The 27,574-nt window shown below is 54.6% G+C and overlaps 2 protein-coding genes across 10 annotated transcripts in view; both read left to right on the top strand.

Moving 5' to 3' along the window:
* PARVB (parvin beta) overlaps positions 1-3,078 on the top strand; it is a 109,986-nt gene extending 106,908 nt beyond the window's left edge. The window contains exon 13 of the mRNA XM_033865880.2: positions 103-3,078. Coding sequence (XP_033721771.1) covers positions 103-179 — 77 coding nt within the window. The 3' untranslated portion in view covers positions 180-3,078. The remainder of the gene's footprint in view (positions 1-102) is intronic.
* A 154-nt stretch (positions 3,079-3,232) lies between these two features.
* The window catches only part of PARVG (parvin gamma), a 30,472-nt gene continuing 6,130 nt past the window's right edge, over positions 3,233-27,574 (top strand). Inside the window, exons 1-13 of one of the 9 annotated variants that reach the window (XM_033865870.2) lie at positions 3,233-10,323; positions 10,885-11,098; positions 12,855-12,949; positions 14,533-14,597; positions 15,897-15,999; positions 16,083-16,163; positions 16,569-16,709; positions 17,501-17,616; positions 18,772-18,827; positions 21,637-21,659; positions 23,841-23,899; positions 24,121-24,189; positions 26,238-26,339. In XM_033865870.2, coding sequence (XP_033721761.1) covers positions 12,871-12,949; positions 14,533-14,597; positions 15,897-15,999; positions 16,083-16,163; positions 16,569-16,709; positions 17,501-17,616; positions 18,772-18,827; positions 21,637-21,659; positions 23,841-23,899; positions 24,121-24,189; positions 26,238-26,339 — 894 coding nt within the window. In that variant the 5' untranslated portion in view covers positions 3,233-10,323; positions 10,885-11,098; positions 12,855-12,870. Of the gene's footprint in view, positions 10,324-10,366; positions 11,099-12,854; positions 12,950-14,532; positions 14,598-15,896; positions 16,000-16,082; positions 16,164-16,568; positions 16,710-17,500; positions 17,617-18,771; positions 18,828-21,636; positions 21,660-23,840; positions 23,900-24,120; positions 24,190-25,252; positions 25,400-26,237; positions 26,340-27,574 lie in introns of those variants that run through there. The other 8 variants (XM_033865874.2, XM_033865876.2, XM_073788093.1 and 5 more) reach the window with 8 other exon arrangements.

Genomic DNA, 27,574 nt, shown 5'->3' with positions numbered 1-27,574 from the left:
GAAGTGCCCCGCTTGGGGACACAGAGGGTGTCCCACGTGTCTCCCAAGTGCTTGGGGCGCACTCTCTCATCCACCAAACGGGCTCTCTGTTTCCTTCTGCAGATGTGGTGAACCTGGACCTCAAATCCACCCTGCGAGTTCTTTACAACCTGTTCACCAAATACAAGCACCTGGAGTGACGGGCGGGGAGCAGCAGAGACCGCGCCGGGGACAGTGCTTTGGGAGGTGCCCCGGCCTCCCCTCCAAGCCCGCGGTTGTTCCCGCTCCCACCCCACCTCTTTCTGGTTGATACTCTTAACCTCCTTCCCCTGTAATTCTGCAGTGGACGGCCTCTTGAAATGCAGGTTCCAAACACCAGTGCTCGAGTTTGCAGCCAGGCTTCACCTGGGGTGTCCCGGGGTGCTGCCCCTTGTTGATCAAAGGATGGAAAAGAAAAAAGCCGGAACCCCTGGGAGGGGGCGCCCGGAGTTCGCTGACAGCCGTCAGTCACCACAGGGGATCAGAGAGGGAGCTTTGCGGCCCTGGCAGTGGCTTGTCTGTCCCCAGGGAATCTCCTGGGTAGGGCTCTCCTCGGCAGTGAGGGCTTTTTACTAAAAAGCGTTTTGCAGTTTTACAAACTTCACTCTTAAGTCTCAGAAGCTTTCGCTGTGACCGAGTGTCCACCCACATCCCTGCTTCTCGGCCACTCAGTGCTGTTTTCATTTAGCTTTTGCACAGACATCTGGGACCCAGAGAACCCAGCTGCCACGGTCCGAGGGAGGAAGGATTTCTGAGGCATTTCTTTATTTCTTGCTCCGGCCGAGTGGGCTGTGTCGGAGTCAGCTCTACAATGCCTCTGGAGTGGCCGCGGCGTTGTAGACACCTTCGGGTAGGAAGTGGCCGGTCCCAGACCTCCTGTTTGGGGATGGATGCATTTTTAAAAAGCCTTTAGAAAGCAGGGTGTTTTAGTTGGCTTGGGCCGCCATGACAGAGTGCCACAGACGGGGGCCTTAGACAGCAGACGTTTATTCTCTCACGGTTCTGGAGACTGGAGTCGAGATCAAGGTGTCATCAGGGTTGGTACCTTCCGAGCGTCTCTCCTTGGCTTGTAGATGCCGTCTTCTCCAGGCATCCTCACGTGTCTCCCCATGTGTCTGTGTCCTAATCTCTTCTTTTAAGGACACCAGGCAGATTGGATTGGGGTCTACCCTAATGACCTCATTTTACCTTAATTACCTCTGTAAAGACCCTGTCACCAAATACTGTCACATTCTCAGGTCCTGGGGGTTAGGACTTCAACATGTGGGCACAGCTCAGCCTGTAACAGGGAGATGTGAAGCGTTCACCTCTCTCCTCCCCGAGTACCAGCTTTCTGGAGCCCTGTCGGCATCCTTTGGGGCACCCTGTTGAAGGAAATGCGATCCCCCGTCCGCGTGCTCTTCAGCCCTCACCCACCTTGGCTCGGGAGAGAAATGGGGACTCGTAGGCTGGGTCTGAGGCAGGTCCTATCTAGCTGGGTCACCCCCTCCCCCAACCCCTGGCTCCCGAGCTGGGGTTTTCATGACACGCCGCCCACCTGAGTTCACCCAGCATCAGCTCAAATCTCCTGTTTGATTTTCGCCTTCGTGCTGTAGATCATTGCTGCTGAGGAAGTCGTTAATATTAAATTGAATACCGGAGCTCAAGACTTAGAAAACCCTTTCATATTCTGCCTCAGCTCAGGCAGCTGCCAGGCTGGGGATGTGTTCAGAAGAGCCGTTTTCCCAGCAGGGGAAAGAAATAATGAAAATGGCATTACGGTGTCTCCTGCGGGATGCAGTGACATTTAAGAACCAACAAAAGAGCCGGGGCTGGAACATTCTGGGCCGCCTTCGTTACACGTGTAGGATCACAGTGACTGCAGCTGGTGGAGACCCATCCACCTGCCTTGTCCACAGGTGGGCCTGGCAAGGGTGCTGCTGCCTCCTGGGGGCCCTGGGGGGGGGATGACGGAGGTGAGGTTGGGGTTTGGAAAAAAGTCTCGAGGGTCTTCAGCCCAGGTGGGCGGCTCCAGCCTGTTCCACGCCCTGGAGGGGCGGGATTGGTTAGTCCGGGGATGGGGATAGGGGTCGGGGTTCAGCGAGCCCACTTCAAGCCCTCTGTGTTTCAAGTAGGAGAGTAACAGGAATGATGAGATATGTGGGAAAAGTATTAACAGGCACTTTTGTGTCATCGTGCTGACTGTTTAAGGCCATGCTCCAGCAGAGAATGCAATCTAGTCTCCAAATTATTTTTTTTCAAATCGGTGCAAAGGTGTAGGTGTGCCTTCCACCCACCCGCGAAGGACCTCCTCGGGCTGTATGCGTCTCGTTTTCCCCCCTTGACTCAGAATTGCAAGTGGGGCCTGGACGGGTGTGGAGGTGAGGGTTAGTGAAGCAGTTTCCAGGCAGAAGTCAGGGTGAACTCTGCGGTAGGGAGACTCCTCTGGGGATCCACCCATCGTCCCTGTTGGCTCGGGGACAGTAGTTGTCAGGACGCGAGTTTCAGGGCCTGGGATGTCCCCTCTGGGGTGCCACAGGCTGGAGCATCTTGGGGTAACGAGCAGGAGACACAGCCTTCTCTTGATTCTCGCCAGGGGCTCCTTAGAATGCAAACGCTTCCCTTTTAGTCCTTAATTGAGGAAAGTTCTGGAACCCTTCCTCCTCCACTGACCCCCATTTTCAGTGGATGGTTCCCCCCCCCCCGAAGAGGGACCCTCGTCCTCAGGGACTAAGTGACAGCAAGACCGTTGGCGCCTGTGCGGTGACGGGCAAAGGCCGGGAAATGCCTCCTTTTATTGTCCTCAGGGTGGCGTGTCTTTGAAACCCACCCCACTGGTTTTGGGGAGCTTACTTGCAGCTCTGGTTCCCCCGGAACAGCCACACGGCCTCATGCAAGCACTGAGCCCAGAGCCCCACACACCCTAAGGTCCTAACTGGATGTGACACAGAGCTGTGCTGTTTTAAAGCAACCGAATCCTCTTCCCCAATTTGTGTGCCAATGTTTTATTGTCCTTTTAATTGTTTTAAGCAGTGTTTACTTTGGATTTCTGGGTATTAAAGAAAAGCCACTGAAACGCTGGCTGTGTTGTCGACCTGCTCGTGGGCTGGCGCCGGGAGCCGGCGCGTTCCAGGGGCGCAGCACCCAGACGATGTGCTGTGGTTTATCCCAAAAAAGGCCGCTGCCTCCGTCTGGCTGCCGTGGTTTCTTTCGTGCCTTTAGCTGTCACGGTTGTGCCAGCCCTGTGCTTGGTGCTGGGGCCACAGGATGCCAGCACAGCCCTGCTCCCTGGGAGCTGCCAGCTGGACGAGGAAGGAGCCAGCTCATGCCCTGTGTGGGGAATGGGGCCCCGGGGGGCTGCGACCAAGGGTTTCATGGGCGGGAGCCATGGGGAGAAGAGGGTGGCGGAGTCACAGCTGCAGCTGAGTCATAATAAAGAACAGAGCAGGTGAGTCTGCCCACGCACCTGGTTCCAAACCAGAGCGGGGGATGCCTGCGGCCAGTGGCACGGGCTGGATGAAAGGGCCACTACAGGGAGATGGTCCCCTCCTTACACGTTGGGGCAAGAGACCCTGAGGTGACCCGCAGTGCGGCCAGATCTTGGGGGCTGCACGCTGGCCCTGCTGTAAACCCTCCCCGCAGAAGTTGTGGGTTGCTTCAGGTGCATCTAACTTTTCTCTACGAAACGTTAAAATTGTGACTATGAAAGTATGGACAAGGTCGGTGCAGACAGGGCAAGTTGTGGGAAGAAAATAAGACCGTGATGTACTGCAGAGATGCAGGTGGGCTGGGAGACTTCGGAGGCAGGAGGATTTGAGCTAGGACCCATGATTCACACCTCCCCCTCCCCCCCCGGACCTAGGAGGGACCCGTGGCTCAGTCCAGCAATGGGCTGAGGACAGCCATGATAGGGTAAAACGTTTAAGTCACATTGTACATCTGAATCCTGTCTCCTTTGCTGACCCTCGGTGGCCTTTCCACCTGTGCAGGATTCTGATTTGCTACATGTTCGGAATGTAGCTCGAGATTTCCGACCACGTCAGTTGTTTAAACGCACTGACATTGTGCCAGAAAGCCAGAAGGAGTATTCGAAGGGTGATGGGACGTGTCATAGGACATAGGAACCGTCTTAAAGCGTGTCCATGTTGTGGACAGTTGGGCATCAGAAAGTATAGCACTCTGAATTCAAAAAAAATCCATACGTTTACAGTGACACTAAACAAGGATGAGGGTGAAGACCTCCTTTTTCTTTTCATATATATATTTTTTCCACTGCACCGTGCAGCATGCGGGATCTTAGTTCTCCAACCAGGGATGGAACTCGCGCCCCCTGCATTGGGAGCGCGGAGTCTTAACCACTGGACCGCCAGGGAATTCCACACGTACTTTAAATTGTCTGTAGGCTCCACATAAATGGGGCTTTTCTTGGTTCTGGCCCACTACTCTACCCCTTCCTCTAAAAGAGGAAGTCCCTTGTTTAACATTTTATATTTATATAATTTCAGACTTAGAGAAAAGTTGCCAGATTAGTATAAAGAATTCCTATATTTACCCCAATCCCCATAAATGTTAACATTTTACCGTATTTGCTTTATCCTTTCTACTCGATATATATATAGATGCAGGTATTTAGATATAGGTCAATCTATGTAGATAGAGATCTGTGTATCATCTGTCTATCTATCTAGATAATTATCTATCTTTCCTGAATCTTTGAGAATAAGTCACATAGGTTATGCCCTTTTATCTCTAAATACCTTGATGTACGTTTCCTAAAAACAAAAACATTCTCTTACATCATTCTAGTACAGGTGTCGTTACCAGGAAATAACATTGACGCAATAGCGTTATCTAATCTATAGGCCTTAATTCTGTTTTTCCAGTTGTCCCGATAATGTCCTTTTCCCCAAAGAAATGCATTTGGAACGGTTCTTCAGTCTCTCTTTACTCTTCGTGACATTGACGCTGAAGAGTACAGGCCAGTTATTTTCTAGAACGTCTCTCAGCTTGCATTTGTCTGATGCTTCCCTCGTGATTAGATTCGGGTTGTGCGTTTTCGGCAGAAGTTGTGTGTTCTTCTCAGCTCCTCTTATCAGGAGACATAACACGTTGATCTATCCCATTTCTTGGGATATTTATTTTGATTAGTTAGTTAAGATGATGTTTGTCTACTGAAGATGTACCTCTTCTTTCTAATGATCTCATGGGAGAAGGATTTCTATGGTTATAGGGTTAATTTTCCACCAGAAATAATTAGAAAACTGGGCAAAAATGTAGGAGAAAACTATTTCAGACATTAGACCAGAGGCAGGACAGGTCTATGAACCTTAAGAAAAGGGAGAGACAAATGAGGTAAACCCTACGATTGCCCAGCCTTCCTGCCTGGACGTTATTCCTGGACGGGGCTGCAGGAGTGGGAGCTCACAGAGAACTCAGTGGTCTCACTGAATTGAGGAGACAGAGATCAGAGTTTGAGGAGGTCAAGGTTAAAAGCAAACTTTAAAAGTATCAGAGTAATTCACAATTAACTGCCTGCCAGAAAAAATGCCAACAGTGTTTAAAGGAATGCAGCGAAATTCTCCCAACAACGTAAAATCCCTAATGTCTACATTCAGTTTAAAAAATTACTAGAAATACGAGGCAGAAGAATGTGACCCATAACCAGGAGAAGGATTAGTCAATAGAAGCAGATCCAGAAATGGCAGAGATGGTGACGTTAGCATTCTACAAGACAACTGACCTGGGCTCTTTAAAAATATTCATGTCGTGGAAGACCGTTCCAGAGGAAAAGACTCTAAAGAGACATGACAGCCAAAAGCCACCAAGTGGAACCTGGGATCCTGCTTGGATCTTGCAGTAAAAAAAAAATAAACAAAACCCCTGTGAACTGCATAATAATAATTGGGGAAATTTGAATATGGATGAAAATATTACTATTTCAGTGTTAATTTTCTTGGGTGTCATAACGGTATGTGTCCCGTAGAAGCATGTCCCTGTTTCTAGGAGATAAATTCTGAAATATTTAGAGATGACGTGTCACAGCCCCTCCCTGCAATTTATTTTTAAATGGTTCAGAAAAAGTGAAAGAAAAGGCAAACGTAGTAAAATGTTAAAAAAATAGAACAAGCAACCAAACCTGTATTGAGATTTTGGGATGTAAGTGTCGTGTACGTACTTTATATCGTTATGTAAGCATAGCTATGATGGTTAACTCTAATATAACTATATAAAGTAATTATAAGTTTCCTATATGAAGTTCAAGTTTAAAAAACTGGTATTGAGAGAGAGAATCATTCTGTGAACTGGGGTCTCAAAAGCTGAGACATTACCAGGAAAATATGAACCCAGGAGATGTTCTGCAGGGCGTGTATGTGAGTATGTACACTTTCATGTGCGTGTGTGTGTGTGTGTGTGTGTGTGTGTAACTCCGCGAGGAAGGAAGTATGGGTAATCGTCACTGTCCTCTCCGCGGCTGGTCATGGGCTGTAATTATATTTATTTCTCTTCTACTTTCACTACAGATTTGTTTTACCCTTACCTCCCCCCGCCCACCAACCAGGACTTCAGCTGCTCACTGTTTGTTGTCTTGCGGGGGGACCTCAGTCTTCCTTTCTGAGGGTTCTGAGTCTTTCCTCGTCCTGTCGCTAGGGGGGGCTGTGGGTTGCCATTCCTTTTTAGCACATGACATGACAGTCCTAGGAGGCACCCCAGGGACTCTCCTGGGTTCCAGATCCCCTCCTCCATGCCCCTACTGTGTTGCAGTAACCCTACTTCCCCTTAAAATAATCAGGCTTACATCCCCATCCAACATGGTAACCCTCTTTTTTTTTTACCCGTTGGCCCAGTGGCAATGGGACACACTCATGGCCAGGTTGTGTTCTTCTGGCAAAAGTGTTCCCCTCTTGGGTACTAAGCCTCTTAACTGGCACAGCCCAAGGTGCTTTCCCCTTGTGGTCAGGGCTGACCCCGAGGGAAGCTCTACTTCTGGATCCTCCCAGCCATCCCTGGCCACAAGCAGCTTTACCTGTTCAGCCAGGACGCGAAACAAATTCTATCATTTTCTCGATGTCCCGTGATGTGACACAGCAGAGATCTGGTAGACGCTTGTGCATCCAGGCTTACTGTCTCTTCTTGCGTGGAGACTTCTGTGTAAATGAGCCTGAGTGGGTCCTCTGGAAGATGGAGCCCATGTGGTCAACCGCGAGCCTGCCACGGCCAGACCTTTGAATGAGGCCATTCTGGACAACCTGCCACCAGCTGACCACAGAAGCATGAGAGAGCCCAGCAGAGGTCACCCAAGCCAGCTCACAGAGTCACACGCTAAATAGAACGGCTGTTGTTTTGAGCTACTAAGTTTTGGGGTGGTTTGTTATGCAGCAGAAACTAACTGATACACCCACCCTGCCTTAGATGAACAAAGGCTGCCCCTTGGCCTCTGCCATGTTGAAGTGACCTCAGTTCCACTGAACTTGGGGGGCCCGTCTCAATGGCAGCTTCTCCCAGCATCATTCCTGGGCTACCAAGGATGGCCACTGATATGTCCTCTGGGTCTTCTCAGGGGAGATGGCCACATGTGACAAATCCACTCAAATATCCTTCCACATTATACCAGGAATATGGCTGTCATCCCATTTTCATTCAGTGGAGGCCAATGCCAAGTCCATTTTCAGTAAGCAACCTGGCAAGTGGGTTAGAACCACTCCCAGCTGGTCCCACTGGTGCCCCGGGATTCAGACTCCCCAGCAAGTACATCTGTATCAGTGAATGCAGCCCGATCTACAAGTGTGTCTCTTCTTCCCTGGCCCAACACCCTTCCCGTACATGTTTCCCCTTTCTTGCTGACATAAATTAGCAAATGTTTACCATTTTAAAAAAGATATAAACCTCACCCCCCGGGTTTGACTTTGTATCTGCCCTCCAGGACAGGCTGGAACTGACTGTTGTTTAAGTCTGGGGGCTGGGAGGGTGACAGGGATGCTGCGTGAGAAGAGCCAGCTTGTCCTGCAAGGTAGACCTCCATGAGGTCATTACAAAGTTTCCTGGGAGGGGAGAGCCTCTCCCGTCAGCCATGGGGGCAGGGCTGCTCCTGCTGCCGCGATTCAGGCTTGGGCGCTTGGGTTTAATTGCAGGTGACTATTCCATGCTTAGAGTCCCTCTCTTCCCCCAGAGGATGCCCTGCCTTTCACGCAGGAAACTTGGCGAGGCTGTGGATTCAGTCTGCAGCACACAGGATTAGATGCTGCATCTGATTTTCAGCTGTATCATCCCTGTAACAGCCCCAAGAGACGGGAATTCTTTTAGGGCCATTATAAGAACTCCCTGGTACTCTAACTAGAGAGGAGTACCAGGTAACCTGGACTGAGGATTTAAAGCCCTGGGACTATTTACTTTTAAGCAACTCTTTGGTATGACAATAAAGAAAAAACTCACCCACGGTTCTTGAATAAACAACGTGTATCATATCGTGTATGGAAGCCACAACGCAGTCTGCCGAAGCTAGGGGTTTAATAGGTCCTTAGTTCTGGGCGATTACAGGTAATCGTTTTGCCACCGTGTGCTTTGACCTACTAGATTTCATTCTCTGACGGTTACTAGGTCCTCACTGTCTTGAAATCAACCAGAACTAGTAACCCATTCCAGATCCCCATCCAGGAGGGTACATTGCCTGCAATTATTTCTGGTAACCAATCCTACGTTAATTGGGATTCAGCTGCAGATAACTGGAACCACTTTAGTTGCTGAAGCAGAAGGGAATATAACACAGGAAATCAGGTGATCACAGAGCCACGGCTGTTTGTGGGAGCAGGCTGGCGAGGGGGTCCTCCAGCAGTGACTCGGAATAATACTGCACGCTGGCCACCACCAAGGAGCTCCCGAATGATGGCTGGCTCCAGAGGCACGATCTCGGGGCCAGGTATTTTCTATTCACCTCTCAGATCCACTTGCCACTGTTTTCCACCCCGAACTCATGCATGGACTGTTGCGTCAGTGGGCTTTCTGGCCTCTGACTTCCAGTTGGGTTTGACCAATGGGTGGCCCTGGCAGGAAAAAGGCGTTTGGAGGAGAGTGAGGTCAGGGTATTTATCCCTCTGGCTCTGCCCTTCTGCTGGGGGGTTGGCTGCATCCTTTACCAGAAGCCACAGCCCCTCGCCGTGGCCCCTCTTAGCGCATGTGTCATTCTCTTCCTGGGCTCTGGAATCCGTTCCTGCCTCTGCCCCCTTAGGCTTTGGAACTGGGACAGCTCCTATACTGCTAGCCTCGGGGTGCGGTGCTATGTCTTCTGGGTTCCCTAAACCCTGCCCCAGCAGTCCCTTTACTAAGTACTCTCCAGCTTCCGCATTTGAGCGTGCCATCTCTTTGCTGCCGGGACCCTGGGCAATGCACCTACTAGAATGCAATCCAGGGCTCAGGAAGCTGCCACCCAAGCATGGGATCCGTAGCCATGCTGTGCCCACTACACCTGCCCCAGCAAAATGGGTGTCCAGGCACATCTCCTTCTCACTGCATTTTGTCACGAATCCCGGTCTCGCGTGGGTGCTTCAGAATGGCAGACTAAACCACGCGCCTCTGTGTCTTCCTCTGTAACGTGGGGATATGAAAGCACCTGCCTCTGAGGCTGGGTTCTAGTAAGATTAAAGCCCTGACAGTTAGGCTTGCTTCGTCAGTTACTCAACAGATACTCGCAGCAACATCAGTAATACCTTTTGTCATTTTCATAACATTTCACGAACAGCCACCCTTTCCTGCTTGCACGCTTCTCATCTGCTCTGCCCCCTTTTCTGCAGGATCTGTCTGCAGAGAAGGGGTGGTTAGCTTCCGGTCACCCAGCACTGTCACCTGTCGCTATGGAAACTCGCGACTTCAGCCTGGCTCATGAAGATTCAAGCTCTAGAGACCAGCTTGAGTCTGCCCCGCTGTCCTGGGATCTCTCCTTCTGGAATTCCTCTAGTCCTTTGCACGTTCCCTCTACCTGGAATATTCTTACCCATCTTCTTCAATTGGCAAGCTCTTATACATCCGTCAAAGCCCACTTCCCCTTTGGAAAGACTTCCTGATTGCCTAGGAAACAGTAGCCATCAATATTTATCCATTGAGCCCCCTTTGTGCCAGGCGTTGCTCTAGGCACTGGGACAAAGGAAACCTTAACGGGGCTGTGGTAAAGAATCATGAGGGGATCTACTCTTTAGATAAGGCAGCTAGGGAAGGCTTCCTGTAGGAGGAGGCACTTAAGCTGATGATAACAATGCGAACTAAGCCATTTTAGAAGCTGGCGTAGGGGCTTCTAGGCAGAGGGCACAGTGAGTGTGAAGACCCCGAAGAAGGAAGGTATGTGTCAGTGTGGCTGGGAGGGCGTGAGGGCGGGAGAGGATACGAGATGAGGATGGAGGTGTAGCTGGCGGGTCACATGCGCACCAAGGGCCGAGCTGGGCAGACTGGATTTCTTTTTTTTTTTTAACATCTTGATTGGAGTATAATTGCTTTACAATGGTGTGTCAGTTTCTGCTTTTTAACAAAGTGAATCAGTTATATGGATTTCATTTTAAGAGCTATTGGACACCACTGACGGCTTTTGAGCGAGTTGGGATGTGAGGTGGGTCCTCTGGTCGCCTGTGGAGAGCACCTCCTGGGTGGGAGGTGGGGTGCGAGTGGAGCTGGCAACGCGAGTCCAGCTAGTAGAGGCTCCCGCGTGGTCCAGGAGAGAGGCTGGGGGCGGGGAGCTGGAGCTGACAGTCTGCTGATGGTGGGCCTGGGGGAAGCCGACTCCCAGCCTCTGGCCTCAGGAACTGGCTTGGTTTGCGTACCGGGGAGGCGAGAGGGAGAGAAGGAGGTGTGGCTGGGCCCCAGGGGCAGAGCTTTCCGGTGGGGCTGCAGTGGCTTCGCTTTCAGAGCATCAGGCCCTACGGCCCCGGCAAGGAGGAAGCTCCGTGCAGACGCGGCCCGGCAGGCCCGGCAGAAGCCACAGGCCCTGGAGGAAGTGAGCTTCTTGCCCCTGCGGGGCCCCCGCCGCCCCAGGGAACCCGGAAGCTGTTTTGGTTTGGAATTCGGGGACCACTGTTTGCGCTCCGTGGCCTTCGTTTCCTGGTGTGGAGGAAGCAGCCAGGTGAGTCCTCGCCTCTGGGGCTTTCTGCTCGGCCGTCTGAGCTCACACGGAGGGAGGGCTCCGAGGGGCCTCGTGGAAATGGAGCCCAGAGAGCACAGGCTTAGCTGAGCTGCCACCGGGAGGGAGCCTGCAAGGCAGCCCTCTCGCCACCCAGGCTTAGAGGCGGCCGTCCCTCCTGCCCAGAGGCCCAGACAGCCAGGAGGGCACTGGCCCACCTCTCGTGTAGCCAGGCCAAGAGTCTCCCTTTCCACCCTGTCATCTCCCCTAAGCTTCATCCGAGGTGTTGGGGAGAGAAAGGCAAGCCCCAGTCTCCAGATGAAGAAACAGAGGCCCAGGTCAGGGAAGGGGCTGCCCGGGGCTGCTGATGGCTGGAGGCCGCTCCCAGCTCTGCGTCCACTCAGTTGCCTTTGGCGAGCATCGAGTCCAACCCCTCCTTGTAAGGAAATATCAGGACCAGAGAGGGGAGGGTATTTGCCCAAAGTCACACAGCCAGAATGAGGAGCTGCCAGCCTGGAACCCAATCCCTCAACCCCCAGGCCAAGTTCTTTCCTCTCCTCTGGCCACACCCTGTGAACCGAATCCCCTCCAAAAGGAAGCTTGGGAATACGGGGGATGGAGTTGGCCCAGTAGCTGTGTTCTCCCCGCTCCCACACTTTAGGGCAGGACGGAGCCAGTGCCCCAGTGCCCCCAGGCTGGCTGCCAGCGTGACAGGGTGGCTACAGCCCTGCGAATGCTTCCGTGTCTCCGCAGCTCTGCGCCCTGCCGCTCCAGCCAGGCCTCCCCGGGGCTGGAGCTGACCACCAGCTTCTGCTGCATGAGGGCCCTGCCCCACATGTCCGCTTGGGGTTGGGGGTGCTGGGGAAGACCCAGGGGCAGGAGAGAAAGTGGGAGGGCAGGGCCCTCAGCCGAGCAGGAGAGGAAGTGAGTCCAGGGGACCAGGAAGGAGGTTCTGAATCTGCCGGGCCCGGGGGGAGCCTGGCCCCTGCCCCCGGCAAGGACGAAGAAGGGTACCTGTGGGCTCTGGGAATGCTGGCCCTTCCTGGCGAGCAAAGAGATCCCCAAACCACCACGACAGGCCGGGGTGACAAGCCCCGTTGTGGAGAACCTCGCTTAGAATTGGGGCTAGGCAGGGCCAGGCCACCCCCTGAGAGCCCAGCCTGCACCTCAGTCCCGTCCACTCACTCACAGTCTGCGGTGCCTCTCTGTGTCCCCCTGACTCAGGCGCAGGGCCCAGAGAGGACAGGCCTGCCGTCCCCCAACCCCGCGCCCGCAGGAGCTCCTGGTCTGCAGATGTCACCCATCAGTGTGTTCACGCAACCAACCATAGCAGCTCCATGCGGCCCGCCCAGATTTCCCCCTGGAGCTCCGCCCGAGGGTCTTCTAGATCCATGAAGCTCTGAGAAGTGGGCTGCTCCCTTGGTCCTACTGCCCAGGGTGGGTGGGCTTCCCGTGTGCTGTAGTGGGGCCATGGGCTGGCCGCCCTGCGCCTGACCAAGGACCCCATCTCCCGGCCAAGCCTTTGCCCAGGTCGGGACCTCAGTCGCTGCCTTTCTCCGCACCTGTGTCCTGTAGGAATCGGCTCCGAGCTTCCCTCTCACCAGGGGCCCCGTGCCTTTGCCCAGGCAGCGCGGTGACTTGTCCATCCAAAGTCAGCTCCCACCCTCTCTCTCCCTGTGCCTCCTGGTCTGGAGGAAACGACACACAGAGTGAGTTTAGAGTGACTCGGAGGGTGATGTCCTGTTTCCTGCATCCCCAGGGCCGGCAAGGCAGTGATGGAGTCGGAGTCTCTCTACAACCTGCTGCACCTCCCCGGGAGGGTGGACCAAGCGGCCGGGGTGACACTCTCACAAGGTGCCGTGCCGGCGGGGGATGGGGGCAGGATCCGCATTGTAAGAACCGAACAAGCCGTGCTGGGTACTGCATTGCTTTGCTAAGTTGTCAGCTGGACACCCGGTTCTGTCCAGCCTCTGCCTCTGCCTCCTGCTTTATACTTGACCCCCTGCTTCTGGAACCTTCCACAGAGTTATCCCTGTCTCCCACATAACCGCACATCTCCAGTCAGGATACTGATTGCTGTGTGTGCCCCCTCTGGGCTGGGCCTGTGCTGAGAACTTCTTCTACACAGCATCTCACCTATTACTCTGAGGGTGGGTGTTTTTACCTCCTTTTTACGGACAAGGAAACTGAGGCACAGGGAGTAACGTAGCACAGCACCAAGTCCAGGGTCGCGGGACCGGCTCCGTTAACTGGCGCTCTCGGTTTATAAGTGGTTTCAGGTTGGAAAGCATCATGAGGAAAGTTGCAGTTCGGGTGGTGGGGCTTCGTGATTTGAAAAAATATTTATGTTTTGTTTTAGAGTTGGTTTAGAGATACTGAGAGTTCTGGCAGGCAGAGCTGGAACATAGTATGATTCCAAGTGGCAAGAAATCTGCTCCAGGGAAGGGCCACAGCCACTCACACGCTTGCTCGCTCTCTCCCCAGGCGTCTGTCAAGGGCCCGCCCTCCTCTCGTCAGAACACACGGGGCTGGGTGGTACGCAGAGGTTTTCAGAACGTCTAGACGTCTCCAGCTGGGCCACGTGAACACAGAGGCAATGCGTTTTGTGGATTTGGGCAAGGCTGCCCCACTTGGGGGCTCAGTTTCCCACCCCATCCTTTGGGACTCGATTCCAGAGGTCCCCCTTGGCCCTGACCCTTGTGGGTTCTGAGGTTCTTAAACTTGCAGGAGATGCTGAAACAGGTCTTGGGGCTCATAGGACGAGCCAGGCAGCCTCAGTGTCGTGCCCATACGGGGGAGCCAGACAGATGCCGGTGGACTCTGTCCTGGCCCCTTGGAGCCCGGGAAGCTGGGCTCATCTGAGCCGTGGCTCCTTCTTACATATGTGAGTAGAGTTGCCAGGTAAACAGAGGATGCCCAGTTAAATGTGAATTCCAGATAGACAAGAAATAGTTTTCGACTTTAAGTATGTTCCCAAAATATAGATGCTGCAGTGTCTGAGGATGAGCTGGTGTTCATGAGGGAAATGTGGGGGGGGAAGGGCATTGGGGGGAGGCTGGAAGAGCATGGGCAAAGGAAGAGAGGTGCAGAGGATGAGGCGTGTCCGGGAAATCAATCTCTCTGGATGTTTGGTGCTCAGGGTGTGTGTGTGTGTGTGTGTCTGTGTGTGTCTCTGTGTGCGAGTGCATGTGTATGTATGTGTGCCTGTGTGTTTATGACTGCGTGTGTCTGTGTGTGTGGGTGCACGTGTCTGTGCATCTGTGCGTTTGTACATGTGTGTGCAGGTGTGTGTGTGTGAGTGAACTTGTATGCACGTGTGTGTGCATGTGTGTGTGTGCGTGTGAAGCAGCGTGACCGATTTCCTCTTGTGGTCCAGGTGCCAGCTCTGGGGGCGGCCTGCAGGGTCCCCAGGCACATATGCTCATCTCTGCTTCCAGGAGAAAAGAAGAAGTTCCTGCCACCCACTTCCAGGAAGGATCCCAAACTTGAAGAACTGCAAAAGGTGTGGCATCCTTCTCTGAGCCTCTTTCTCTGCAGGAGTCTTCTTGTCTCCCTGGGGTGGGGACCGCAGCCCGCCGCCTCCCCTCCCCGACCTCAGGCTGGTGGGTGGCGATCCCGCCGGCCCCTGGGAGACTTGCTGAGCGGCTGCGTGAGGGATATTTATTGAGCACCGACTGTGCGCCTTTACGTACATGATCCCAGCAAACTTCACGGCATCCTGTCACCTGCATCCCAGGGAGCAGATAGTGAGGCTCGGAGAAGTGACCTGGCCTGTGGGGGACACATAGCTGGCCAGTGACAGAGCTGGGATTTGACCCAGGTTGTTGACCCCCAATCTCGTGCTCCTTCTCTGGCTCAGCTGCCCAGGGCAGAGGACAGCTGGCGAAGTGGGCAGGTATAGGCATGCATCACCCACTTCTTGGTACTCTTCTTGGCTGTAGGACCAGCTGGACACAGGCTTGGGACCTCCATTTTCCTCTGCCCTACTTCTGTAGTCTCCATGGGGCCTTTCTGTTGCCTCCTCCAAGGAGGCCTCCTGGCCTGCACCACCTTTGACCCCCTAGAGGATTTGTGGCCCATTTTCCATCCTTTTCTTCTTCCCTCCCATTCTGTCCATCCCCCCATCTACTTTTCCCTCTGCTGCACCCTGGGACACAGAGGAAAACCTGGCGGCGTGCTGACACTTCATCTTAGTTTGGGTTCCTCCAGAAGCTGAACTAAAGATTCAGGTGCAAATATTGAGTTGGGAGGTAATCGCAGGAGACAAGGAAGGGGAGCAGGGACGTAAGACAGGTGGGAAGGAGACACCCAGGGAGGGTGATGGAGCAGGTGATGGTTGTCGGAGCTCAAGCCGGCTGGGAACCGTTGGGAGCCAGTGTGGAGCGGACACCTTGGAGTCTTCCTGCTGGGGCAGAGGAGCTGGGGTGTTTATCCACCAAGTCCCGTGTAGCTCGGGCTGCTCCCTTAAAGGGATGGGGGGCTGCTTCTCTGCACTTCTGACTTCCAGGGACAGCCCTCGGCCTTTGCTGCAGTTTGTGGGAGGGGGCGGGACACCAGCGCCCATGTATTACCAAAACCTTACACAGAACAAACAATAGCCCGTAGTGGTCAGGTCTTCAGGAGCCCGGAGCAGGCCTCTGACTCAGCCTGGGAGATCAGAGCAGGCTTCCCAGAGGAGGTGATGCTTTTCCTGGCCTTGAAGGACGGGTAGGAGTTGGCTGGTGGGAGGAGGGCAGAGCTGAGCCTGGTGAGAGGCCGGGTGAGGAGTGGCCCTGGGCCAGCTGTCACTCGGGGCCCACAGGTGCTGACGGAGTGGATCAATGCTAAGCTCCTGCCCGAGCACATCGTGGTCCGCAGCCTGGAGGAGGATATTTTCGATGGGCTCATCCTGCACCACCTTTTCCGTAAGTGGATGCTTCCAAAGCTGGGCAATCCCGGAGGGCTGGGTGGTCCCGACTCCCCTTGGGCCAGCCTGGGTCCTGCCCAGTGCCCTCTGCGGTGCCCTTCGCAGATTGGCTGCAGGACAGTCCCACAAGCTACGGCTTCCTGAGCCCTTGCCACGGAGCAGGTGCAGTTCATCCGCAGAACAACTCTGTCCTGTGACTATGCCCGTTTTACAGACCAGGAAACTGAGCTCCGGGAGGCCTGGTACCTTGTCCAAGGTCTCACAGTGAAGAAAGTAGGGGAGCCAGGGGTCTCGGCTTTAACCACTGGACCACCCTGCCCCACAGGAAAGAGGAACGCGTTGATGTGTCGGAGGCTGGGGGTGGGGGGCACAGGAATGGTCAACGTGAGGTCAGCCCAGGACGGGCTCACCCCATCATGCAGCCTGTGTGGCCCATGAGGAAGGGCAGCACCCTGCCTCCCTGGAGGAAGCAGACTAGCTGTGGATCCCCTGCAGGGGCCCCAACTGTCCGCCCCAGCCAGCTGTTCCCACCCTCTCTCTCCCTCTTACTCCTTCCCCTGCCCTCAGAGAAGCTGACTGGAGTCAAGCTGGACGTGGAGGAAATCGCCTTGACCGCGGCTAGCCAGAGACGCAAGCTCGCCGTGGTCCTGGAGGCCGCCGGCCAGAGCCTGCAGGTGGAGGAGCCGCAGGCCCAGTGGAGCGTGGAGAGTGCGTGGGGCCGGTGTCAGGCGGGGGGGGGGGGGGGGGGGGGGCAGAGCCCCAGCCTCCTACTCGGGCTGCGGGGGGTGCTGCCTTGAAGCACAGCACGAGGGTGATAAAATGCAGCCTTGTCCACAATGCGGCCACTGCTTACTGAGTTCCGAGCATCACACACGCGCCCTCGTCTACCTCGTCAGAGGGGCACTAACCATCCTGCTTCATTAATTTAGCTAAGTTGCAAAGCCCCACCCCGTTGACCATTTGGTATGGTTTCCTGCCATTCCAACCTCTACATCTTCCCCATTTTCCAGATGAGAAAACTGAGGCCAAGAGACACTGAATAGCTTCACCAAGGTCGGGTGGTGAGGATGTAACTGTTTTCAAACCCGGTTTGTGTTGGGTCCCCTGCCACTACCTTCGCCACATTCAATAATTGATGTTTGTAATGTTGGCCCCGAATCAGGTCGCATTCAGCTTAAATCTAACAATTTGTTCACCCAGGGCCCTGCTGTAGGACGTCTAGCTGTTTAAACAGCACTGCAGTGAACATCTGTGTGTTAAAATCCCCGTCCACAGGGTAGATTGTGCCCTTGGGCTGTACTTGCAGAAGAGGGATGACTGGGGCAAAGTGTGACTATTTTTACGTTCCGTATGTAGATCTCCGGACCTCTGCTCTCCTGAAGGCTGGACGCAGAGCTCCTTGGCCTGCAGAGGGTGGTTGTGACGATAAGGAACCCACCACGTGGCCCCAGGTTTGGTCGTCCCCCAGGGCTCTGACCTTGTGCCCCCTCCCCTCCCAGGCATCTTCAACAAGGACCTGCTGGCCACCCTGCATCTCCTCGTGGCCCTGGCCAAGTGCTTCCAGCCGGACCTGTCCCTCCCGACCAATGTCAAGGTGGAGGTGATCATCATGGAGGTAAGGTGCAGGGCGCCGGAGGATGCCTGCCTGCTGGCTGAACATCTCGGGGCCATATCGCCACACCCTGGATGGGGGCGTGCTGCACGGGGCGGGGGCTGAACTGGGGTGAGTTCCAGGGAGCCATGAGAAACACCAGATCCCACCAGGACAGCAGTGGGGGGTTGGGCTGGAGCTGTGGGCGGGAGATGCTGAGTCCAGTGAGGCCACGGGGAGGTCTGTGTGGGCCGGCCAGTCCCACTTACCCAGCAGACGGCACCTACCTGAGGCATCACGAAGGTCCTGGCTGACGGCAACCACATGGGCCATAAGTGGCCATCTGTTCACGGCCTTTCTGGAGTCTTCGCAACATGGGGCCACAGCCACTGCCCTCTCACTGCGATGGTCTCATCCCTCGACAGATGGGTGTGACGAAGGTTCCAGGACCTTTCTGGGTTTCTCCACCCATGGGGTGCTCCCTGTCTAGCATGTGCAGGACTTCTGCTGCAGCTGATGCCCCGGGAGTCCATGCTTTCTCTCTCAGACAGACCCCGGGCACCAGAAACAGACCCCACCTGCTTCCGCTCTCCGCTCCCCCAGCCCCTGGGTACCTGGGGAGCAGCCGGCTTCCCTTGACCCCACCTGACAGAACACGCTGAGTCCAGCCAAACTCAGGAGAATGCTCTCTTACCTGTTCAAAACAGTTGACTTGAATTCTCCACTGAGCAGTGTCATAGCTTTGTCTACACGTGTGTAAATCAGAGGTGACTTCATTCCTTCATGCATTCACCCCTCATTCATTCACTCACTCATTCACTCATTCACCCACCCACCCACTCACTCATTCATTCATTCACCCACTCATTCATTTGTTATTCAGATGAACACGTGTCCATTGATACCCTGTGAGCCAGGCACTGGGCAGACTTTGGGGATACCTGGGGAATGAGGCAGACGCGATCCCCATCCTCGTGGGGCTCAAGGCCTGTGGGAAGAAGGACAATTAAGCTGGCCCCAGTGGTGAGGGCTGCCCAGGAGGCCCCCTTGAGGAGCGGATGAGGCAGAGCAAACTGGGTCCCTTGGGGCTGCTTTGGCCACTACAGTCTCCTCTCGTGGCAGGCGTGGTCCTAGAATTTTCTGTGGTTCCCCCTTTCCATCCTCTTTTCTGTTTCCTAGAGCACCAAGAGCGGCCTGAAATCGGAGATGTCGGTGGAGCAACTCACTGAGAGCGGGTGAGGGAGGGACCAGGGGCGGAGCCTGGGGCCGGAGCGGGGCAGACCTGCCTGACCTTCTCCCTCCCTTCTTGGGAGGGGCCCTCACCCTGCCCACCGCTCTAATTGCCGCGGGGCCTGCATTGGCCCTCACGGGGCTCGCCCTCCACCCTCCGCAAAGCCCGGCAAAACAGGCAGAGCTGGGGGCGGAAGGGGCTCTGGCCCTCGGTCATGAGGTCACACTGCAGGCACTGGGGGCCAGGAGGGACCCGGAAACTGGGGTCTCTGGACCCCAACCCCAGGCTGGTTTCCTAACACCCGGAGCCGGGTGCTGCCGGGAAGCCTTACCCTCATCCATGGCAGGGAGATTCCGCAGCCGGGCGTGAAACTTCCAACCGGTGCCAGGAGGCAAGGGCGCAGAGGGCTCACTCATACCACCAGTGTTTAGTGAGCACCTACTGTATACGGGGTGGGGCTGGGACCTGGAGTGCCCGGGTCCACCAGCTGTCAGCCTTTCGCCTGTCCGCGCACGCAGGACACCAGAGGTCGATCCGCCAATGAGCTCTCCCCTCTGCCTCGACACCCACCTGCACAGCATGTGCTTCATGGCAGAGCTGGAAACACTCACATCGGGACGAGGGCCGGGCACGTGCGCTCCGCAACAAGAGAGCCACAGAGTCCTGGGGTCTGGGAGAAGCAGGGGGTCCCATTCGCGTCTCTGAACTGCAGGCCGCAGTTCAACCTTTAGAAGGGCCTTAGCAGTGCGGGACCAGGCTGGCCTATGGACTAAACTCCTGACTGCCTGGGTGGTAAAGGAAACCACACACGTACCTCGCACCCCCGACCCAAGCCCTCAACACCCCAGCTGCGTTGTCTCTCCAGGGAGACATGGCCGTCTTGCATTCCTGGACTCCCTTTCGTTGGAGATTGTAACTGGCCCCAGCCAAAGGTTCCTCCCTCCTGCCACCTGTAGGCTCACACTTCCGGGCACCTGCCCAGGCCCCTGCCCCGTTCCCTGGGCGGGAGCCCAGCCCTGCTGCAGGCCCCTGGGTTTGGGATGCTTGTTCTGCCCTGTGAATTGTAGAACCTTGACTGGGTACAGGCAGAATGTTTCTCATCTTTGCAAAGTTGCAAGAGCTGCAGAGGGGCCCTGGCTCTCCCTGCCGGGCGGTATTTCTCCAGACCCTGCCACATGTGGCTGCCTGGCTTCCCCACTTCGCAGCCCACCCCGGTCTGGGCCAAAGGTCTTTCCGGTTTTGGTCTGAGAGTGGGTTCCTTTTGAAGGAAAGTTGTGGATTCTCCTTTCCGGTCTAACACTTACTGAAGGCCTACTGTGTGCAGGGCACTGGGCTGTTTCAGCTCCCTTAACCCATTTTATCCTCAGCAACCCCAGCTGGGTGAGTTCAGTTCTCTTCTGCTCACAGGCTGGGCAGCCAGCCCCACCTGGACTGAAATCCCAGATCAGCCATGTCTGAGCTGTGTTCCCTTGGGCAAGTCACTCCCCCTCTCTGAGCTTCTTCACGCCTCTGATAAAGGGGGACCCGCGCCTACTTGTTGGGGCTGCTGTGAGAGTTACAGGTGATGTAGGTGAGGGCACCTTCCCCCTCCTGTACGCCCCCAGCCCTGAGGTCCTTCCGGTCTACGGCTCCTGGGTGTTCACTGAGGATGGGGTGGCGGGAAGGGCTCAAACCTCTGCCAGTCGATGACGGTAAGGTCTGTGGTCCAGGCGGTGAGCCGAGCATGGCCAAGGGCGGAGGAAGCAGACCGCTGCTGGTCCCTCCTGCCAGCGGGGCCCGTGCACTCGTCGGCCCATTTACCCTCCCAAGGTCACCCTGGGAGGAGGGCTTGTCCCCGCCTCGAACCACCACAGTCCCACCCCGACTCTGGGAGACTAAATGACCTCCCTGTCGCCCAGCCGCTGAGCGGCTCTGCACGGGGCCCTGTCAAGGCTGAAGCTTCAGGTTCCGTGTTTGGGGAACTTGAGAGGGAGGGTGCAGTTAGCGGTCACGGGCGCTGCACCCCTTCTCCCTTCCTAGCCCTAAAATCACCCTTCTCAGCCTCTGATGAGCTCGGAAATGTCTGTGAGGGCAGCACAGGGACGTGTGCCCCTCCTGGCAGCTGCCCCCGTGCTGAGCCCTGGGTCTCAGGCTGCGCTCTCCACCCCCCAGGGCCACGGTCGGAGGGGCCTCCCGGCTCTCCAGGGAGAGTTCGGCCTACTTGGGGCCCAGAACCTTGCTTCTAGGAGGTGCGCTGGGGCGGAGAATTTAGCAACAAAGTCAGAGAAAAACCACTCAAAAACAATAAAAAGGGAGTGAAAGAAGCCAGACACTAGAGAGTACATACGATTTCATTCCATAGACGAGCAGACAAAATGAAAGGCCAGCAAGACAGATCAGAGCAGTGGTAACCTTGTGGGGTGTAACGGGATGGGGGAGCACATTGGGGGTGCTAGGAAAGTTCTGTGCCTTGTTGGGGGTGGTGATGACACACGCGTGTACATGTATGAACATGCTCCAGCTCTAAAGTTAGGATGTGTGTGTTTTTATTGTGTGTGTAATATGCCCCCCGCAAACTAACACAGCAACCACGAAAAGGACACAGTCCAGACACTTCTAGGTGTGGGAGCCTCAGGGGAAGGTTTGAACCTCGTTTGCCATTTGCTTTTCACGAGGGCCCCGCCTGCTTACAGAGCTGCCAGGAGAAAGCAGCTGGCCGGTTTCTTTGGCAACCTTCCCACTGCCGGGTCTTGTCATATGAAGAGATTACAGGTTTGAGGATGGTTTTTTTAACCATGTGTTTCCTTTCTTCCCCCCTACAATTTTCCCTTTAGCACAGACAAGGACCAACCTTCGAGTGAGTACTTTCCTAATTTAGGGAATCTTTTTCTGCTGGATACGTGTGGGGACAAACGTGTCATGATGACAGGTTGATCACTGGGTGTGCTCACGGTTCCTTTGTGGTCTGCTGTGTGTGTCTCGCGCCCTCTTGTCCATTTGTCCCTCCTTCTGTCTGTCCGTCCGTGGATCTGGCTGTTGCTTCTTAGGATACCGCTCACGTGGGCAGAGAGATTTATAATTCCCATCAGCAGCAGCTATGGAGTGTTCAGTGTGTGGGCTCTGGAGCTGGGCAACCTGGGTTCAAACACTAATTCCCCCATTTATTAGCCACGTGAACTTGGGCGAGTGTCTGAACCGGTCTGTGCCTCAGTTTCCTCATCTGTAAAATGGGATTAATAATGGCACCCACCTCTTAGAATGGTGGTGAGGGTGAAGAGATACCTTGTGAGTGTGCTTAGCACAGAGTAAGTGCTTAATAGTGATTGGTCACTAATTTAGCTGCTACTTTTGTGACAGAGATCTTCACCAATCAACTGATTAACCCAGCCTTTCCTTCTTCATTCATTCATTCCTTAGTCAGTCTGCCTGGCCAGTTGGTCATCCATCCATCCTTATACCAATCCATCTATCCATCCATATACCAATCCATTCATCTATTCATCCGTACATTCACCCACCCGTCCATCCATCCACCCACTCATCATCCTTCCATCCATCCATCCATCCATCCACCCATCCATCCATCCACCCATTCATCATCCTTCCATCCATCCATCCATCCATCCATCCACCCATTCATCATCTTTCCATCCATCCATCCATCCATCCATCTTAACATTATTTTTCCTCCTTGAACCTTACCCACTTGGGACAAAGAGCTGTATGGGCAAGGGATTCTCACCTGCCGAGGAGGAAATAGCGACCTGCGAGGGGCTTCTGAGAACAGGGGCTGAGAAAGGTTGAGTGGGGAAAGGGAGGAGAGGGGAGGCACGAGGGAGGCTGGTCGGATGGCTGTGTGTGCGTGTGTGGAGGGGCAGCTGGAGGACACAGGGGTTGCCCAGGGAGCAGTGTTTGTTAGGGGGCTGCATGAGGCTGGGTCACACAATGAGGGGCAGGGCCACGGAAACGGGCTTCCTTAAAACCATTTCTAGCACGTCCGTCCTGTTCTGGCCTGTGCCATCCGCATGCACATTGGCCTCTGAATTCCTGGCTCCTTCAGGGACACAATTTCACTGACCACAGGCCAAGGGGTCTGGGAGGGACCACAGGTGTTTCCACCATGTTTATTGGTTTATGGGGCATTTTAACGTGCATGATGCTATCTGGTGCTACTTTTCCCTCTTCACTAATGAGGGAACTGAGGCACAGAGAGGTGAAGTGACTTGTTCAGAGTCACACAGCAGCTGATTGGCAGAATTAAGAGGGAAATTCTTCTACTCGTTTGGGTATTCAGTGCCTGTGGAGCATTCTCCCCAGGGGAAGGTGAAGCGCTGCATAGCTGCAAAAAGTAGGAATGCAGCTTGTGGGAAAAGGACATTAGTCTGAGGACTTGGCATCTCTGAGGCTGGACCCGTGGCCTGAGCTGCTAAGATGCGGCTCCCTGGGCATGACTCAGCTGCTGAGGGCGCTGGTCTTTTGTGCGCCGTAGCAAAGTTCAGACTCTCTGGGAGGGCTGGGTGCCCTTATTCTGCCAATCCACAAACGCTGCGGAGGAGACCGCTGGGCCAAGAGTCAGTGCGGGGCTGGTCCCTGCTCAGCCACCTATGGCAGTTCCCGTGGGCTTGTGGGTGGAGCAGGGAACCAGCAGGAGGCAGGGCAAGTTCCCAGAGGAAGGGATGGTGTCCGTGGCAGGAAAGACGACCATTTATTTAAGTCCTACTGTGTGGCCAGCCACCATCACAAGTGTGTTATCTGCCCCCAGACAGGATATTTACAGTGATCCCACCTAGTAGTTATTATCAGCCGTACTTTACAGAGGAGGAAAACAAGGCACAGAGAGGGGAGGCGATTCTCTCCAGGCCACCCAGCCAGGGGAGCAGTGACTCTGACCCAGACCTGTTCTTTAATTCAAGAACCTTTAGATAAAACTACATCTCCCTCGAGACTGGTTATTCTGAGAAACTTTGGTGGAAAAAAGTCCCTGTTTGGCCCAAAGATAATAGCATCGTAATGAGGTGTTTAATGGATCTGTCTGCAGAGGACGTCTTTGATGAATTACTTAAGCTGGCTCCGGAGAAAGTGAACGCTGTGAAAGAGGTAAGAGAGGTCAGAGTTCCAAGAGTACCTCCTGCCACCCACCCGCCCACCGCCCACCCGCCTTGAGTCTGGGGGTGGGAGTGGGGCAAAGGGAAAGGGATCGGGTCCTCACTCTGCAACTGCTGTGCGCCGGGTGCCGTGCGGGGGCCTTTTTGTGACCCCAAGCGGGAAGGTCGCAAACCCGAGCTGGGGACCTGGGGCCTTTGTTCTTCCCTGGGTAGGCCATAGTGAACTTCGTCAACCAGAAGCTGGACCGCCTGGGCCTGTCCGTGCAGAATCTGGACACCCAGGTAGGGACTCAGCTGCAGGGTCTGGGGCAGGGAAGGGGCATGGGGAGGGGGTTCCACAGGGCACTGGGAGCCTGGGCTCATCCTGTGTGGCCTGGCATGTGTCACCTCTTGGAACCTTGGGTCCTCCTCTCCAATGGGGATGTTGCTGGTAGGCGGTATTGCCAATCAGGGGCACGACGGGGATCCTGTGAAGTGGGGATCTCAGGGCTTGTCTACGCTGTTATACTTTTCATTGTAAAATAACCACTTTTCAGCTTTTTTCAAAATTAATCTTGGTCTATCCAACCCCAGGACTCAAAGCACATGAGGCTTCCCTAACTGCATTCGCTCGCAGCGTTTATTAGGTTGTGCCCTGTGCCCGGAGGGGTTGTAGGTGCCGACACAGCCCCGTGTCTGCGGACTCCCTGAGTTGCCCAGCCCACTGTTCTGGGGCAGGAACAGAGTCTTAGGAGGTCAGCCTTCCCCAGTGGGTCGTGGCCTCCACGAGGATGCTGTGCCCTGTGGTTTCCCTCAACACGGTGGGGCGCAGAGAAGCTGTGAAGCTAATTGCCGGCCCGGGGCCTTCAGGGCAGCAACGGAGCCTGCCGCACCCTGGGCGCATTAACTGGGCGTGGTGGTGCAGGCGTCGGGCCACGTGGGTTTTGCTCACACAGCATGACTGGGGGCAGGTGGTGAAGTCAGGTCTGGTCACTGGAGCAGCTGATGTCTCAGGCACAGCCTGACATTAGCCAGTGGGGAACGGGGTAGATACACCCCTGTGCCTGGTAGCTAAGGCCGATGCAGCCCTCACCATGTGCCCGGCCCCGAGCAAAGTGCTTTGCGTACATTAACTCACCGACTCCTCCCAACAAACTCTTTAGGTGGGAACTGATACTATCCCATTTTACAGATGAGGACATTAAGCCCAGGGAGGTTAATTAACTTGTCCAAGGTCACACAGTGATTAACTGGTGGACCTGGGATTTGAACCCAGGTTGCTGAGGCCAGAGTTTGTGCTCCATCACCACCTCACACGGCGGCCATGTGAGAAGTCTGTGTGTGACGTGGTGTGGTGACACTGCAGGGTGGAGATAGCAGATGGGCACCTGTTGCTTCTGGGCTCTGAGGACGCCTCCTCCACCTTAGCTGTGTGGCTTTGGACCTGGACTTCTCTCAACCTCAGGCTCCTCTTTTTTGAAAATGGGTGCAGGGATACCAACCTCAGAGAACTGTGAGTAAGAAATGAGATGATGTGTATTACCTGACACACTGTCTACGCATGATAAACAATACATTTCTGGTTTTATTGTATTTTATGTGGGAATAAACAAGATGATTTCTTAGGTTTACATTCTACCCGTTTCATCTTTACCTCTCCCTTGGTAAAATAATGACATTTGGAGAATAATGGCACATGTGACGATGGTATTTTGACTGCTGGATAAAAGGGGATATTAAAGTCCCTGGTATTTTGGTGGTATTACCAGGGAATATGCCAAACTTATAGCATCAGAACAGACCTAATATGAGGAAATTCCATTAAGGACTTCGCGTGGTGGCTTTTCCTCCAACATTAAGTCTTGTGTTTTGTGTCTTTGAAGAGATTGAATACGATTATATTAGCATATGATGTGCCGGTGCTAGGGTGACAGCTTTATCTGTGAACATACAGACAAAACAGACCAATACAAATGTGGCCGCCAGCAAAATGAGCCCGGTGTGCTGTTCTCTGCCTTTTCCTGATGGAATTATTTTATACTTAACTCTGTTTCCGCCTGGGCTTCTGTAGCTCATGGAACAGTATGTGGTTTAAAAAATGATTTGAAGCTATTTTACAGAAGATGTAAAAATAGCTCATTTTACTGAGCACATGCTCCGTGCTAGGCACCCAAAAACTGCTTTACCCCTGCTGCTGTTTACAACAGCTCTGCGAGGTCAGGGTGTCGTCCCCGTTTCTCAAAAAGGAACCTGAGGCTCAGAGAGCGTGTGTGACTTCCGCAGGGTCACACAGCCTGTAAAAGGCAGAGGGGATCCTCCAGGCTATCTGCCTCCCATTCCCTCCTTTGTAGTTTGCAGATGGAGTCATCTTACTCTTGCTGATTGGACAACTGGAAGGCTTCTTCCTGCACTTGAAGGAATTCTATCTCACTCCCAAATCTCCTGCAGAAATGGTAAGTTTTCCAAAGATTTTCCTAGGGGTCTACCTCTAGGTAGACAGATCTAGGAAATTGGCATGATCAGTCATTATTTATTCACTTCCAGGTGAAGTAAGGGTGATGGGAAACTTTGTTTGTCCATATGTCTGCCCATCCATCCACCAGCCTCACCCATAGACCCTCACACCTATCCACTGACTTATTCATTCACTCATCCACGCAATTCATCCACCCATCCACCTGCCCATCCATCCACCCATCCGTCCATCCATCCATCCACCCATCCACCCATCTATCCATCCATCCATCCATCCATCCATACATCCACCTGCCCATCCATCCATCCATCCACCTGCCCATCCATCCATCTACCTGCCCATCTATCCTTCCATCCACCCATCCATCCACCTGCCCATCCATCCATCCATCTACCTGCCCATCTATCCTTCCATCCACCCATCCATCCACCTGCCCATCCATCCATCCATCTACCTGCCCATCTATCCTTCCATCCACCCATCCATCCACCTGCCCATCCATCCATCCATCTACCTGCCCATCTATCCTTCCATCCACCCATCCATCCACCTGCCCATCCATCCATCCATCTACCTGACCATCTATCCTTCCATCCATCTATCCATCCACCACCTGCCCATCCATCCATCTACCTGTCCGCCTACCCATTCACCAATGCACCGGATCCATCATTTTCTGAGGTCCTCTTGGCATCAGGCCCCGTGGGCCATAAAGACAATCCCACACAGCTGCTGCTTTTGAGGACGGCTCGCTCTCCACCCGCTGAGCTCTCAGTGGTGTGCGGTGTTCTAGGGCTGTGATGAAGTGCCCTGGCTCGTGGTGGGCGGGCCGGTGCGGGGCCTGAGAGAAAGCGTGGTTCGCAGGATCTGCAGCAGCCAGGAGAGGCCTTGCATGAGAGGTGGCCGTGAAATTGCCTAGGGCTGGGTTCGCAGCGTGAACTAGGGAGGGCACCCCCAGGGGAAGGGAACAGAGTCAGCCAAGGCTTGGACGTGGCAGGGCTTGTGGCCCTGTGGGGGTCAGGAGTTCCCATGTGGACCCTGGAGTCTGGGGGGCTGCTTGGGAGATGGCTGCATTAGTCCAGGCGGAGGGCTCTGGTCTCTGCCTGCACCTCAGGCTTTTTGCCCCTAAAATGTGCTCACAGCCCCTGCCCTGCCACCCCTCAGACCACAGGGGCATGTGGTCCCTGGTCCCCCAGGCCCGCCCAGGACCCC

This window comes from Tursiops truncatus, chromosome 11 (genome assembly GCF_011762595.2).
Source record: "Tursiops truncatus isolate mTurTru1 chromosome 11, mTurTru1.mat.Y, whole genome shotgun sequence".
Lineage (NCBI taxonomy): Eukaryota > Metazoa > Chordata > Mammalia > Artiodactyla > Delphinidae > Tursiops > Tursiops truncatus.
This window is presented reverse-complemented; position numbering and strand designations above follow the sequence as displayed.